General features: G+C 48.9%; 1 protein-coding gene across 1 annotated transcript in view; it reads left to right on the top strand.

The window, feature by feature from the left end:
• Window positions 1-3,717: 3,717 nt before the first annotated feature.
• Window positions 3,718-16,794, top strand: part of BICDL1 (BICD family like cargo adaptor 1) — a 90,747-nt gene continuing 77,670 nt past the window's right edge. Inside the window, exons 1-2 of the mRNA XM_063144224.1 lie at window positions 3,718-3,912; window positions 3,985-4,269. Coding sequence (XP_063000294.1) covers window positions 3,778-3,912; window positions 3,985-4,269 — 420 coding nt within the window. The 5' untranslated portion in view covers window positions 3,718-3,777. The remainder of the gene's footprint in view (window positions 3,913-3,984; window positions 4,270-16,794) is intronic.

Raw genomic sequence — 16,794 nt, 5'->3', positions numbered from 1 at the left:
AAAGGTATTTAAGAGTCAAACCATGCCTAACCTTGACATCAGCCCCAGTTTCTAAGTCCCATTCAAAATACTGCTCTTGACCTTTCAAGCCCTGAATTGTATCTATTTATTTATTTAAGAACCTAAGAAGAGCCCTGCTGGATCAGACCGAGGGTCCATCTCGTCCAGCACTCTGTTCACACAGTGGCCAAGCAGCTGTTGACCAGGGACCAACAAAGCAGGACATGCTGCAACAGCACCCTCCCACCCATGTTCCCCAGCAACTGGTGCACACAGGCTTACTGCCTCGAATACTGGAGCTAACACACAGCCATCAGGGCTAATAGCCATGGATAAGCCTTCACCTCCAGGAATTTATCCAACCCCCTTTTGAAGCCATCCAGATTGGTGGCCATGACTACATCTTGTGATAATGAGTTCCATAATTTATTTATTTATAATATTTCTTGGCCACTTTTCAGGGCAGAAGCCCTCCGAAGGCCGTATAATGCAACAGAACATGTAAATAGATGTTCTTGGGTCAAGAACATCTAGTCCCTTTTCTTCCAGCTTTCAGACTATCAGGCTTTTTAGCTTAAGAGAATATCTGGGTCATAGAAGAGATGGGAATGATTTATTTATTTACTATTAATTTATTACACTTATATCCTGCCGTTTTTCCTCCTTAAGGAACTCAAGGTGGCAGACACAATCCTCCCCCTCCCCATTTTATCTTCACAACAACAACCCTGTGAGGTAGGTTGGGCTGGGAGTCTGTGACCGGCCCAAAGTCACCCAGAGGGCTTCCATGGGTGGGGGACTAGAACTCAGAACTCCTGACTCCCAGTTCAACACTCTAACCACTATACCACACTGGCTCCCAGTGGCTGGCCCATGACATTTTGCCTATTTTTATGGATGCAATGAATTCTTTTGTCAGGCACTACCTTCCACTGCCCCAAGCTGCAGGAGCCCTGCCCTCTTTTGTATCTGGTCACTCTAGTTAAAGAGGGCAGGGCTCCTGTATCTTTAACAGTTGTACAGAAAAGAGAATTCCAGCAGGTGTCATTTGTATGCCTACAGCTATACAAGAATGAGCAGATACAAAAGAGGGCAGGGCTCCTGTGCCACAAAAAAACCCTCCAACCCAAGAAATCTGACTTGTTTTTAAAGACAGAACTTTCTGCACAATCCTGCTGCCTGTGGGAGAAGCAGTGCGATCAAAACGGTCCACTGAATGGGCCACACATGCAAGTTGTTTACTTCCTCTTTCAAAAGAGGAAGGAATGGGGGACAAACAGGAAGCAAATGCAATTTCCCTCCATGTGGTGCTGCTCTAAGTAGCTGGGCAGCTCATCTGGGTTGCAAGTCTTTTAAAGACAACTCAACTGTTTTTAATTATTTGTTTGTAAAGAAAATTTATAACCCCACAAGGGAATTTTCAGGAACCAGCCAGGGCAGTGAGGGGGATAATTAGGGAGAGGACTTCATGTGGTCTGAGGCCTTTTAAAGACAAACCTAAAAAAAATAAAATAGGGTGCAGAGAAAATTTAGGGAGGGGGCAGGAAGGAAATCTTCTGGTGCCAGCCAGGGTAGGGAGAAGGTTAAGTGTGTGTGTGTGTATGGGGGGTGGGGGAGAGAGTTCATAATAAGAGGGAGAGGTGAGTAACAAATATATTATTATTATTTCTTAACCGCCTCTCCACTTGGATCGAGGTGGGGAACAACAGCAAATATAAAACACATGAAAACTGTTTAAAAACATAGTATACACCCACGTTTATTTTTAACGGTTTTTAATGCTTTATGTCTGTATGTTCTGCGTTTCAGAATTTTAAATTTTAAATTTTCTATCTCAATTTTAGAATTTCTGTAAACCGCCCAGAGCACTCTTGCTAGGGGGGCGGTATATAAATGTAATAAATAAATAAATGAATCCTTAAAACACCCTAAAACCATTCTAAAATTCCACTGGATAGGCCTGCCGGGGTTCATGTAGGGTGACCCTATGAAAAGGAGGACAGGGCTCCTGTATCTTTAACAGTTGCATAGAAAAGGGAATTTCAGCAGGTGTCATTTGTATATATGGGGAACCTGGTGAAATTCTCTCTTCTTCACAGCAGTTAAAGGTGCAGGAGCTATACTAGAGTGACCAGATTTAAAAGAGGGCAGGGCACCTGCAGCTTTAACTGTTGTGATGAAGGGGAAATTTCCCAGGTTCCCCATATATACAAATGACACCTGATGAAATTTTCTTTTCAGCACAACTGTTAAAGATACAGTAGCCCTGGCCTTTTCATATGGTCACCCTAGTTCATGTGGTTTGAGGCCTTTTAAAGACAAAACTATTTCTAATTATTTGTAAAATGAGGGAGGAAGCAGCAGCCAGGCACCTCTCCACCGTGCCTGGGTCCAGCTCCAGCTGAGAGCCCCCTCCCTCCTGCTACCAACTGTAACTGCTGAACTTTCCAACTAAGATTGTAGTGCCTGAGTTTGCTTTCCTTCCCCCCTCCTCCTCCTCCCTCCCAATCCCCTTTCCTTTTGTGTCATGTCTTTTAGATTGTAAGCCTGTGGGCAGGGACTGTCAAGAAATACTTTTGTAAGCCGCCGTGAGAGCCTTTTTTGGCTGAATGGCGGCATAAAAATCCTTAAATAAATAAATAAAAAATAAATAAAAAGGAGGACAGGGCTCCTGTATCTTTAACAGTTGCATAGAAACTGGAATTTCAGCAGGTGTCATTTGTATATTTGAAGAACCTGGTGAAATTCCCTCTTCATCACAACAGTTAAAGCTGCAGGAGCCCTGCCTAGAGTGACCAGATACAAAAGCTTTAACTGTTGTGATGAAGGGGAAATTTCCCAGGTTCCCCATGTATACAAATGACACCTGATGAAATTTTCTTTTCAGCACAACTATTAAAGATACAGGAGCCCTGTCCTCCTTTTCATAGGGTCACCCTATGTAAAACAAAAAAATGGTGGTGGTGGGGCGATGGAATATTTAGTGAGGAAGCCCCCCCCCAAAAAAAATCCTAGGAAGGGAATAATACAACTATTAATTCAACTATTAAAGATACAGGTGCCCTGTCCTCCTTTTCATATGGTCACCCTAGTTCATGTGGTTTGAGGCCTTTTAAAGACAAAACTATTTCTAATTATTTGCAAAACAAAAAAAAATGGTGGGGGGGGCGATGGAATATTTAGTGAGGAAGCCCGCCCCCCACTTCCCAAATCCAAGGAAGGGGATGCTTGAGGCGCCAGTTAGGGCGGCGGGGAAGGGGTTAAGCGGGGCGGGGCGCGCACCTGTGGGCTGTGGAGCTACCGGGGCCGAGCGAATCAGCGCAGGCAACGGAACAGGTGTTTGCTGCGTCAGGGCCGCGGGGCGGGGCCGAGGCTGGGCTGTTTGCTGGCGGCGGCGGCGGCTTCTTCGCGAGCTCGCCGCTGCCGCGTGATGTTTTGCAGGCGCCTCGGCGGAGATGGGGCTCGGGGAGCAGCAGCAGCAGCAGCAGGAGCACCGCTGCCAAGCTGGGCCGGCGGCGACGCGCTCCTTCTCCTCCTCCTCAGCAGCAGCGAGGCCAGGACGCCCCGCGGCCCTTGAGAGCGCCGGGCGGCTCGGCAGGCGGCCCCACCAGTAGGCGCCGCGGCGGCGGCGGCCCCCGCAAGCCAGGGCGCCTCGCCTCGCCTCGCCTCGCGCTCTCTCAGCGCGCGGAGGGCCGCAGCGACGCGGCTGCCCCCGCTGCGGGCTCCGGGCTCCCCGCTCCGCCGGCTTGGTAGCCTGGAGTGGCCCGGGGCCCGGGCATGTCGGCGGCGTTCTGCCTGGGCTCGGCGGGGCCCGTTTCAGCACCTTCGGAGCGGGACAGCGCCTGCCGCATGGAACTGCCGGGAACGCCCCAGACGGCGGCGGCGGCGGAGGAAGAGGAGGAGGCGGCGGCGGTGGCGGCGGGGGCAGCCGGAGCAGCCGGAGCGGCAGACGACCGGAGCGCCGCGCCAGGCCTCGGCGGCCAGACGGCGGCGGTGGTGGCGGCCTCCGCCTCCGCCTCCTCGGCGGCCGGGGAGCTGGCGCTGGCGCTGGAGGAGGAACTGGCCTTGCTGGCGCCCGCCCTGGAGCCCGAGCCGCCCGGCCCGGCCGGGGAAGACGCGCCCGAGGAGCTCGAGCTGCTCTCGCTCATGAGGCAGAAGGAGAAGGACCTAGTGCTGGCCGCGCGCCTCGGCAAGGCGCTGCTGGAGCGCAACCAGGACATGAGCCGCCAGTACGAGCGCATGCACAAGGAGCTCAGCGACAAGCTGGAGGTGAGGCGAGGCTGGGCGAGGCGAGGAGGCCCCGGCGCCGGGAGCCCGCCCTGGCCAGGGGAGCCGCGGGCCCGGGGCTCAGGGTCGCGCAGCCGGGCGCGCCTCGGCGTCCCGCTTGCGCTGGATTGGCCCAGGGCCTAGGCTAACTTTCCCCTTCAAAGGTGCGGGACTACAAGCCCCATTCTCCCCCACCAGCGAGCCTAGGCTAGCTTTCCCCTTCAAAGGTGCGGGACTACAAGCCCCATTCTCCCCCACCAGCGAGCCTAGGCTAGCTTTCCCCTTCAAAGGTGCGGGACTACAAGCCCCATTCTCCCCCACCAGCGAGCCTAGGCTAGCTTTCCCCTTCAAAGGTGCGGGACTACAAGCCCCATTCTCCCCCACCAGCGAGCATGCCCAACACAGCTGGAGGGTGAGGGGTTGGGTTAGGCAAGCCGACGTCCAGGATTTATTTTATTTTATTTATTTATTCATTACATTTTTATGCCACCCAATAACAACAACCCTGTGAGGTAGGTTGGGCTTTGAGCCTGTGACTGGCCCAAAGTCACCCAGTGGGTTTGTTTGTTTATTACATTTTTATACCGCCCAATAGCCGTAGCTCTCTGGGCGGTTCACAAAAATTAAAACCATAATAAAACAACCAACGGGTTAAAAGCACAAATACAAAATACAATATAAAAAGCACAACCAGGATAAAAACCACGCAGCAAAATTGATATAAGATTAAAATGCAGAGTTAAAACAGTAAGATTTAAATTTAAGTTAAAATTAAGTGTTAAAATACTGAGAGAATGAAAAGGTCTTCAGCTGGCGATGAAAGCAGGCGGACCGCTCTGGGGAGCTCGTTCCACAGCCGGGGTGCCACAGTGGAGAAGGCCCTCCTCCTAGTAGCCACCTGCCTCACTTCCTTTGGCAGGGGCTCATGGAGAAAGGAGAAGGATCACCTTTATCAGGGCCACCTTGAGGAAAATGCTCCCCCCACCCCAGCAATGGAATTTTTTTCGGGGGGGGGGCTGTCGCACTCATGCGCGCGCACACATCCACAAAATGGTGGCCCAGGACAACTTGCCCCCTTTACCCCTCCCCCCTCTGGGCAGGCCTGACCTGTTCACTACATGCTGGTGGTGATGATGTGTACATGTGCAGAGAGCTCTTCCTCGTCTCGTTGCTCCCTCCTGCGCCCCAGGCTTCCACATCTGGGGATTAGGCATCATGGGATGCACTTCGCTTGTTGTGGTTATAGGGGTAAGGGCTGTGACATCAAATGCGCCTCCTGTTTCCGAAATCGCGGTGCAGGGGAAAGCGTTCTGCACATGCTCAGGGTTGCGGCTGGCGGTGGGGCTCCGAACCTTCTTTCCTTGGAGTGGAAAAGGGATCCTGGGGCCCTGAGCCTGGCAGTTCGTGGCTCGGGATAAGCCAGGGGGGAAAGCTGGAGGAGGGGCCGAGTCTCGGAGTAATCTGGAACTGTCAATCTGGCCTACGGGGTTGAAGAAGTGCGATGCTGAGAGGATGTGTTGTTAGGCCCTGAGGGAAGAGAGAGAGATTTGGAGATGGGAAGGCCAAGGTTAGGGTGCGTTTGTCTGAACGTCCTTTACCCCTGCCGGTTTTTGAGGGCCCTTGTGGCAAGACTCCCTTCATGGGGGCCCTCCCTCAGTGAGCCTACCTTCTCACTGCCATGGCCGCCAGCTGCTCTTGCTACTCCTCTTCCTCATCATGGCTACCGCTTCCTTGCTTGGCAGGCAGAGAGCCAGGAAGCAGGTAGGCCTCACCACTGCCGTTGTCTGGGCCAGCGTGAGAAGCCGGTGGACATGCAGGTTGCAATGGAGAAGAGGAGGAGCAAGGTAGAGAAGAAGCACAAGTTCTTCTCAGTGGGCCCCTGCTGAGCTGTGGGTCCCTCGGTAAGTGCCCAACCATGCCTACCCATGGCGCCAGCTCTGCCCTTATGTAATGGCTTCTACTGCTAAAACAACGCTTGCTTGACGTCCACATTGCGCACCAGATACTGAGAGGTAAGCGTAGCGTGCTTCCCGGCCAGGGATGCCCAACCTGGGTGCTGAGAGACCCATCGATGCGTTGCCCTGTTTGTGCTAGGAAGTCATCTACCGTGGCCTGCTCCAGTGTAGAGGGGCGAGAGCAGGACGCGGAAGAGAATTGGCTACTAGAGAGGAGTAGTTAAATACGCGGTTGGGTTAGTCCAGCCTTCCCCCATGTTTGACGCCCTCCAAATATGTTGGACTATTATTCCCCTAAACCCCAGTCTGCATAGGCTGGGGATTTTGGGAGTTGTAGTCCAACACACCTGGAGAGCTCCAGGTTAGAGAAGGCTGGGTTAGTTCAGCAGCTGACATCACAGGTGGCTTTAAGGTAGGCCTTCCCAGAGCTCTGGACTCTACCAGGTGCCTTCCAGGCGTGTTGGACTGCAACTCCCATCATTCTCTCCAGTGAGTGTGCTGGCTGACAGTGATGTGAGTTGCAGTCCCAACTCTCCTGCAGGCCACTAGGTTGAGGAAGGCCTGCATTTGTAAACCAGGAACACAGTGTGAATGTCCTGAGCTGCTCTACCTCCATAACTCTGTGGTGCTCTGGCCGATCTCTCTGGCCCTGGTTAGCCATGCTGGGCTGTATTCAGTCTCTGGCCATCTTACCGTGCAGGCCTGGTCCTATACTGCGTTATCTCTGCGTAACCTCATGTGACGTCCCAGTTAGTGCTTGGCAATGTGCCGTCTTTATATACACACACAGATGCCTCCAGCGGCAGATTTTGGGTGTCATAAAGGGTCAACAAATTGTTAGTTATTACTGTATTTCTGCTGCAAGGATGGGGAAAGGTGCTTACGGGATTTTCTGCCCCATGTACCAAAATACCTTGGCTGGCTTTGAATAAGATACATCTTGATTTTTGGAGGATGGGGGCACCATCTCCTTCAGGCAGCAAAATATTTAGGGCAGGCCCTGTATGTGCACACGGAGCTCAAGTCATCATGATAACTAGGCGGTAGCAACTTGCGAACAGTCATCTATGTAGCCTGCAGCAGTTGGGAGCTCCGTCTTGTTTCCATAACTTATTTTGACGCCTCAACTCCCAGAGCGAGAGGCCTCCGCGAGTGGGCGCAGGTGGCCGGAAAGGGACGGATGAAACCTTTTTCCTGGCCCCTCCTTTCTCAGTATACCAGGAGGCAGTGGAGCAAGCCATGGACTTCCCAGTCAGTGTGCCTTGAAAGGCTCGGGGGTTAACCCTGCTGTTGCTGGCTGACAAACCTGGGGTGGGGACAGTGGAGGCTGGTGGCTCCAATGTCAGTGGGGCATTGAATCCGTTCCGGGTTTCAGTCAGGACTTTAAAGGATCTCTTCAAAGTGTAGAGCACTGCTGACATTGGAGCTACAGCCTCCAATAGGTGGGGGGGGGGTAAGTTACCCCTTCACAACTCCTTCTTTAAGTCTTTCTGACTCCCTGGCTTCCTTCCTTTTGGGGTCTGCAGCTGACAGAGGATCTTGCAAGGACAGGAATACCCCCCTGTTTGATCTACCTGCCCAGTAGGGATTCGTAATCAGCAGCGGCTTAAGTAAACGTTGCCTTGCGTTTGGGAGTGCCTGGATCATTTTTTTTGTACTGTGTGATTTATATACTGCCACCGGTATACTTGTGTTTGCTGAGTAATATGGGCGTAAAGAGGGGCCAGGATGGGTGATAGCAAAGGATTTTAGACCAAAGGATTTGCAGTCTAAATGTTGTCACTGGGGAGGAGTGAGAAGCTGTTGAGAGTGAGAGGGATGGAAATGGGGTGAAGAAAGTGATTATGGTCACACCTTTTCATTGGGGAGGAGGTGGTTGAGGATGAAGCGGTTAAGCCAAAGCAGCCTTTCCTCTCAACTGAGCACTCTCCAGGGGGGTGTTGGACTGCAATTTCCATCATCCCCAGCCAGCTGGGGATGATGGGAGTTGTAGTCCAACACCCCCACCCTTGAGAGCTCCCCACTGAGGGAGCCTGAGCTCTAAAGGCTTTGTGGAAATGATGTGTGAACAAGGGTTTTGAAGAAAGAGGTTAGAACCGTGCTGATACATGGGGAGAAATTTCCAGGCTAAGGCTAGGGCAATAAAGTGTGGCAAAGAGGTGGAAAGCGTTAAAGATATGGGTTGTGGGTAGGGATGTGCTCCGCTTCTAATCGGACCGGCGAATTAGAAGCGGAGCAGGGTGTTTCGCCTCCCCTTAAGGCGGAGGCGAAGAGGATTGGGGGGAAAGGTAAGTGGGGTTTACCGGGCGCTGCCGCTGTCGCCCATGTGGTGACACACAGGCGGCGACGGCGGCAGGGCCCGGTAACCCCCCCCCCCCGCCCTCCTCTCCCTTACCTGCCTCCGTCCATGGTCCGAAATTTTCGGATTGGCCCGAAATTTTCGGGGCGGAGCGGGGGGTCCATGCACACCCCTAGTTGTGGGGGGCGCAGGTTCTTTTTATGCAGAATGTGGAACAGCCAGTGACGGGATTGAGGAAGGGTATTCATGCGCAATGAGGAAGGTGTGTGTGTGGGATGACTTCAGTAGTGGAGTTTTGGCTGTTCTAGTAGGACCTACAACAGAATGTTGCAGCGTGAAGTGCCTTCTGTCCAGGGTTCCAGCCAGTCAGATGCTCCCCTTCAAGAAATCTGAATCTGGGCTCTTCTGATGTTCTTATGTTCCCCACTAATTTTCTGGTGTCCTCCGCTATTCAAAATTCTGTGATCACTGAGCATGCTCAGTCCTCTTAGGGCTGTTTTGAGATTCGTTTGTTTATTGTTCTCTTAGAGTGTCCCCAAAAATCTAAAGATTTATTTATTTATTTTGTACTCCTGCGAAACATGGACTTTCCACTAAACCTGTTTATACTTCCCTCTGGAATGCGAGTGGTGCCGTTTTCGCTACGTCAGGATTGGTGCCCAGAAAATGAGTTCACTTGTTAGTATAGATGACTTACTATTTATACTGTGTCCCTGTTACAGAAATTCAAAATTAAATGGAGCACAGACTCCCTTATCACTGTGCAGACATCAGTCATTCCTGCTCTGCAAGGTTCGCCTTTAATTCCAGCCTTCAACCTCTAATCTGTTTCAAACGTGTGTGTATCATATTATCTCTCTCTCTCTTTCTCGCTCTCCCATTCTATAAAACCAGGGGTAGGTAACCTGCAGTCCTTGGCACAATTTGAAAACTAATTCTGCAACTAATTAATTAAAACCTTCTGCAACTAATTAATTCAGATGGTTGGCAAGAGCTAACTGTCTCCACCCTCAGCAGACCTCTGGGCAGAGAGAGCAAAGGGAAGACCAGAAGGCAAGAGGGAGGTCCCCATCTACTTTTGGCTATGGCTCCCCCCACGTTTAGCACTGGCTCCTCCCACTTTTGGGTCTGGCTCCACCTCCATGCTGTCATGCTACCCCCAGCAGATAGCTCCTTCAACTGGGGGGGGGGGAGGTCCATCACCACTGTTGTTTTAAAAACTAGGATGCGATCCTATCCGTTCTTAGAAAAAAAAAGTTCGTAAAATGATCAATTTCAATCTGCCCTCCTGTAACTTAAGCCCGTTAGATCTACTCGTCTTCTCTGTTGTAGACTAGAACAAGTTATCACACTTCCAGAAAGATGCAGACAAGCTGGAGCGTGTTCAGAGGAGGGCAACCAGGATGATTAGGGGTCTGGAAATAAAGCCCTATGAGGAGAGACTGAAAGAACTGGGCATGTTTACCCTGGAGAAGAGAAGATTGAGGGGAGACATGATAGCACTCTTCAAATACTTAAAAGGTTGTCACACAGAGGAGGGCCAGGATCTCTTCTCGATCCTCCCAGAGTGCAGGACATGGAATAACGGGCTCAAGTTAAAGGAAGCCAGTTTCCGGCTGGACATCAGGAAAAACATTCTGTTAGAGCAGTACGATAGTGGAACCAGTGACCTAGGGAGGTGGTGGGCTCTCCTACACTAGAGGCCTTCAAGATGCAGCTGGACAGCCGCCTCTCAGGGATGCTTTCAGGTGGATTCCTGCATTGAGCAGGGGGTTGGACTTGATGGCCTTATATTGTGAGGATCCATCGGATCCTCACAATAACAGACCTGTTAGCCTTCTCGCAATTCCTTGTAAATCAGTTGCATCAATGAGACAGTAACCAATCCGCTATTCATGACCAACAAGCAAGAACTTTTAAGCTACAATATGCTAGCGTTTTTGGTGTATTGGCTCCGCCCCTTTTGCCTTTGGGACCGTTCACCTTGCTAATGCGGCCCCCAGAAGCTCGTCCAAAATGTAATTCAGCCCTGGTTTCTGAAAGGGGTTCTGCACCCCTGAAACAGAGGATACTTTCAAACAGAGGGCAATCCCCTGGCAACTCTTCAAACAGAGGACTGTCCTCTGTAAAAGAGGACACCTGGCCACCCTAGCAGTGGCTCTGCAGCGATTCAGATGAAAATTTTCCCAACCTTTCTTGGAGATACTGGCAATCAAACCTGGAACTTTTTTCCAATGCCAAGCTTGTGGTTTGCCACTGTATGTGCCATAAGCAGAGATCCCCCCTTTTCAAACTGCCGACAACTCTTGGTGGTGGGTTATGATGTTGTCTGTCTCTCCTGCCTGTATGTCTTGTCATAAAAGCTCAAAATGTCCTTTATTCCTGAAATTCCATCTGTCAGCTGTGCTCTTTTCCCCCTCTTTCTGTATAAAATGACCTTAATTCTTCCCTGACTGAAAATGACTTCACTTCATTAAATCCTCCAGCCGTGTATTCCCTGACTTCCGGCATTAATGTTTTAGAAATGGAGGAAAACTTTATGTATTCAAGGGTGACGGAGCTTTCTATAAATTGCTTCTATTCTGACCTGCTTGGTATATATTTCAGCATAGATCTTTTCCTAAATGTGGAAGGCATTTTCGGGATAGATTTCTCCATATTTAAAGCTCCTCTAACCTGCATAATAGTTCATTTTTATTTGTTGACAAAAGCATGTTCATTGTGCTTTTTGGACTCATGAAGGGCCCGCAAAGCGATTTGCCAAGCAGAGCAAACCGAACACCATCAAATAACTACAATTAAATGGAGGCCTTAGAATCAAAAGGAACAAAGTTAAAACATCCAGTTATGTGTTATCGGAACATAAAAAGAGCCACGCTGGATCACACCAAGGGTGCATCTAGTCCTTCACGCAGAGGCCAACCAGCTGCCCATTGGAAACCCACAAGCAGGACATGAATGCAAAAGCACCCTCCAGCCCATGTTCCCCAGCAACTGGTGTACACAGGCTTACTGCCTCTGATTCTGGAGGTAGTGGATGGTAGTCACCATCAGAACTAGTATCCATTGATAACCCCCAGAAACAATATTAAAAGCCAGGTGGAATAAATATTTTCATTGCCCATTAATGAGGGATGGAGCTGTCGTGTTTCTCAGAAAACTCCTGCAAATTACAAGGCTTGCTAAGTAATTCACAAAGCTTTTATTAAGCAACAAACTTCTCTTCTACCTGAAGAGAGTCTAACCTCTTGGAAACATCCCCCCAGGCAAAACTATGCAAAGTAAGCAAGACAATTGTCCATTCAAGAACAATAGGAAGCCACTTCCCAAATGCCCATAACTTGAGAGAGCCTGGTGCGGAGGCTGGTTCTGGTGTAATTGAACCGAGTTTCTCACACCTTCCTTCCGTCCTGTGTGTTACAGCTTCCGGCGGACCCTAGCATCAGCTAGCTTGTGGGAATGCTCACCTCCGGAAGAAAGCTCACTTCCCACCGAGTGTGTAGGATTTGGCCTTGAGGAGATAAGCTCTGGAGAGGGCTGACTCCCAGCTGGGGAATCGCCCACGAGAGCTTCCTCCCCCACTGGTACAGGCTGGCTGGTGTCTGGCGCTGCATCTTCTAGTTCCGAATCTGATTCTGATTGATTACCTGAAACATCTTCTCCCAAAACAGGGGCAGTAGGGTTAGACATGACAGGAGCTACTCCCATTCCTTTGACAAAGAATTGCATCATCAGGGGGGCTGCCACAGAAAAGGACCTGTCTTTTGTTCCCGCCAACCGAACCTCTTTTCATAGTGGGACCATATTACAGGGGATCTGAAAATCATCTTGACCTATGGTGTCGTGTTTCTCAAAACCTCCCGCCTTCTTGAGAGACAAGAACGAGGCCTGCTAAGTAATCCACAAAGCTTTATTCAAGCAATAAACATCTCTTCTCGCCTGAAGAGAGTCTAATCTCTAGGAACTTTCCCCTAGGCAAAATTATCCAAATGAAGCGAGACAATTGTCCTTTCAAGAAGAAAGAGAAAGCCCTTTCCCAAGACGCGTTAACTTCAGAGAGATTAGTTGTGATGCAGCTTCTGACGGGATGCCAGCCGGGCCTACTTTCTCTCGCCTTCCTTTAGCTCCGCCCGTTTTAGTCTGCGGCGTACTCTAGGATCAGCCTACCTTTCCGTGCTCTCCCCCTTGGAAGAATATTGGCTTCCCATTGACTGTGTATTGTTTGCCTTTGAGGAGATAAGCTCTGGAGAGGGTTCCCTCCTAGCTGGTGAAGAACCTGTGAGAGCTTTCTCCCCCACTGGTATAGGCTGGCCTGTTTCTGGTGCCAACTCCTCTACTTCAGAGTCTGATTCTGATTGATTACCTGAAACACCTTCTTCCAACTCAGGGGGAGCAGGGCTAGACATGACCTATGGGTAGGTTCATATGGGAGGAGACTGTCTTCTTACAGATATCCTGGCTCTTAAAACCATTTAGGCCTTTAAGCACCCGTGCTTTGAATTGTGCCTGGAAACCAGCACAGTTGACAGAAGGCCAGTATAATGTGGTCAAAATCAAAAACCAAAGAGCAGTGTAGACGTCTCATTCTGCACCAACTGCAGTTTTCAAGCACTTTTCAAGGGCAGACCCACGCACAGCATGTTGCTGTAATCTAATTGGGATCTATAAACATATAGCCTACTCTGATCTTCAGCCTGTCGTTGATGTATTTCAGATTTTTCTTATATGAGTCTTGTACAACTGCTCTATCCAACTGAGCTGTTTTGGTGTTCCCCTTTTGGGGGTGTTTCTTCCTAATGATTTTTTTGGGGGAATTCTTGCAAACAGTGGGATTCCTCCGAGTTTGCCTCTTATATGTGTGTGTGTGGGGTGCAGTTTTGGCTATATAAACAACTGTACTCATAGCCTAGACATCAGAAGTAGAGGGAGTAATGTCTGTAAAGGGGATGGTATTGGTGATTCTGCCATCTCAGGAGATGAAAGAATATACGTGTACTTTTGGTGTTGTTGTCTTGTTTCATTTCATTAATTTATTTTCATTTATTATATTTCTGTACCGCCCCCTGACTGAAACTTTATGGGTGGATCACAAAAATGAACAACCACTAAAATACATTATACAAAGTACAAAAAATATTTACATAAAACCATATAAACAGCGTACTTCCAAAAACAAATTTTAAACATTTAGCTGAAGGCAGTCTAGGACCTGATTAAAAATTCATTATATGCTTCCAAAGGCCTGAGAGAAGAAGGGAATTTTAACCTGGTGCTGAAAAGACAAGAGAGTTGGTGCCAGGCAGGCCTCATCAGGGAGATCATAATTGGGGGGCCACTACTGAGAAGGCCCTCTCTCTCTCTCTCTCTCTCTCTCTCTCTCTCTCTCTCTCTCTCTCTCTCCATCCATCCTCTGAGCGTCCCTTGGAGGAGGCACCTAGAGGAGGAGGGCCTTGGATGCTGAATGTAGTGTACGGATCAGTTTATACCCAGACAGGAGTTCCATAACGTATTATGGTCCTGAGCCACGTACGGCCCTGTAGGTCAAAACCCAGCACCTTGTAGGTCAAAACCAACACCAACATACAGGGAACCAGAGCAAGCACGCCAGATCGGTGTTATACATTTAGACCTTCTTGTCCCTGTTACCAGTCTGGGTGCTGCATTTTGCACAAGCTGCAGCTTCTGAACAGTCTTCAAAGGCAGACCCAAGTAGAGTGCATTGCAGTAATCTAACTTGGCTGTTAGGGGTGTGTTGTTTCAGGAGCATTTGCCATTCTAGGTCCATGTCATCATGTTTTGTCCCTTTTTTTTGGCCATTGTACAATCTGGAGAGGGAGGGGACATTTCAGCAACCCCGTCTCCTGTACTTTCCAGGGACTCAGTGGAAGTAGTTGGTGAATGTGTATTCAGGCAAAGTTATCTTAGCTAATGCCCAATTTCTATTTTTATTGCAGTATTAGTGCCTTGGGCAATTGTTCCATCTTCTGGGCATGGTCTGCATACTTAGGAGGAAGGAAATAGGTTGAATTTCATTTATTTATTACGTTTCTGTAGGCCCTTCTCTCTGTTCCACCACCATCACCCACATGCCTGGTGGGAACGCGGGAGAAGGCCTTCTTGGTAGCTGCTCCAAGGCTCTGGAACTCCTTTCCCAGGGATGCTAGGCTGGCTCCCTCCTTGCTATGATTCCGGAGGCAGGCAAACACTTTTTTGTTCTGTCAGGTTTTTGGGGAATAGTATGGAGCTGTTTATGTGTTAGGTTTTTTAAAATTGTCATTTGTATTTTAAATGTTTTAATATTACAATGGGTTTAATTATATTTTTAACTTGTGTATATTTCTATTTATATGTTTTAATAGTGTATGTTTTAATTTTGTAAAGCTGCCCTGAGTCCCAGTATTGGGGAAAAGGCAGGATACAAATGAATATAATCAGAATATACCACCTATCAGCTGATGCTGTTTGGGCAGGTCACAAAGCAAACCTTAAAATCATAAAACACAATGACATAGTAAAACACAATCTAAGGAAAACTAAGTTTTAAATAGAATAAAACCAAAGTAGGAATCAAGATACAAGCAAGCAGCTGTGCAAAGATCTAAAAACTCACCAACACATTAAAAAAAAAAACCCCAAACCCCGGAAGCGCTATAAAACCTGGGAAAATAAAAAGGTCCTTACCTGGTACCAAAAAGACCACAATGTAGGCGCCATGTGAGCCTCTCTGGGAGCTTATTCTACAAGTGGGGTGCCACCATCAAAAAGGCCCTATCCTTAGTAACTACCCGCCTCACTTCATTTGGCAGGGATACCCAGTGAAGGGCCTCTGAGGATAATCTTGGAATAAGGGGAGGTATAAGTCGAAGATGATTTAAACTAAGTATTAGTCAATATTGTCTAACTAAGTTAGACAGTATTGACTAATTTCCTTCCTTCTCAGACTGGCTCCTTCCATATATTTCAAGCTTGCTTAGGGGTCTCAACAGTTTCTGCTTTGGCAATATCTATAAATCCCTGGCAAAATTCTGCTAGGAGTTCTGTAGGTTGATTTTCCTTTTAGGGCGATTATAAATAAAAGCGCCAACATGGCCAGCCATTTCTCAGCCATTCGGTTTTGCTGTTGGTAGGAGATTTCCTGATGTGACTACCTCTCCCACCGCCTTGGAAAAATTAAACCTGGAGTATATGATACCAGGAACAGCTTTTGGTTAAAGAGCCCTACTGAGCTACTGTTGAGTGGAGGTGAAAGCATTTTCTAGCTCAGTTGCCAGTAGGAAAGGGCAGGGAACTCTCTCTCTCTCTCTCTCTCTCTCTCTCTCTCTCTCTCTCTCTCACGCACGCACGCACGCACACACACACACACACACACACACTCTTTCTGCGGATTATTCCTTATCGGAACACCTGCATTTTTTGTGAACTCACTGGCCTTGTTATAAGCCAGCCTTCATCAACCTCCCTAATCAGACAGATTACAATTCCATCATCCCCAGCCAGCATGGCAGTGGAGTGATGGGACTTATAGTCCAGCACAGCTGGAGCGCATCCCCCCCATCCCCCAACTTAAAAGAACCAACTAAGAGCTGGACAACACATTCGGAGTAATCATGTGAACATGTCTCCTAGGACTACATCCTTCCAAATGGGCATGAGGGAACTGTCGAATTTAAATTTAAATTGGAATTGTCCTGCGTATGGAGAGCTAGCCCATCAAGAAGAAAGCTAGACACTTCAGAAACCATCCCTTGATGTGCTAGCTTTCAACATGCAGGGCGTTTCAGATAGAGTGGAGCCGTAGTGCAATATCCTGTTTGTAATCTAAAATGGTATAGTCCTGGAACGACAGTATGCTGCATGATAACGTCCTGCCTTGTTGGTCCCTGGCCGACAGCTGGTTGGCCACTGCGTGAACAGAGTGCTGGACTAGATGGACCCTTGGTCTGATCCAGCCTTAGGGCATTTCTTACATTCTTAAGTTCTTATAATTCAGAACGTTTAAGGAACGGAGCCAAATGGAATCTGGTACTGAAGGAAAACAGAAGCCTTCAAGCTTCACCCTCTTGATATGATATCCACAAAATGTAGTGATGGCCACCAATTTGGATAGCTTCAAAAGGGGGTTAGATAAATTCCTGGAGGAGAAGGCTACTAGTCCTGCTGGCTATATGCTACCTCCAGGATCAAAGGCAGTAGGTCTATGTACACCAGTTGCTGGGGAACATGGGCGGGAGGGGGCTGTTGCATTCATGTCCTACTTGTGGGTCCCTGGTCGAC

This window comes from Elgaria multicarinata, chromosome 18 (genome assembly GCF_023053635.1).
Source record: "Elgaria multicarinata webbii isolate HBS135686 ecotype San Diego chromosome 18, rElgMul1.1.pri, whole genome shotgun sequence".
NCBI lineage: Eukaryota > Metazoa > Chordata > Lepidosauria > Squamata > Anguidae > Elgaria > Elgaria multicarinata.
The sequence above is the reverse complement of the archived record's forward strand: the minus strand, read 5'-3'. Positions and strand labels throughout refer to the sequence as shown.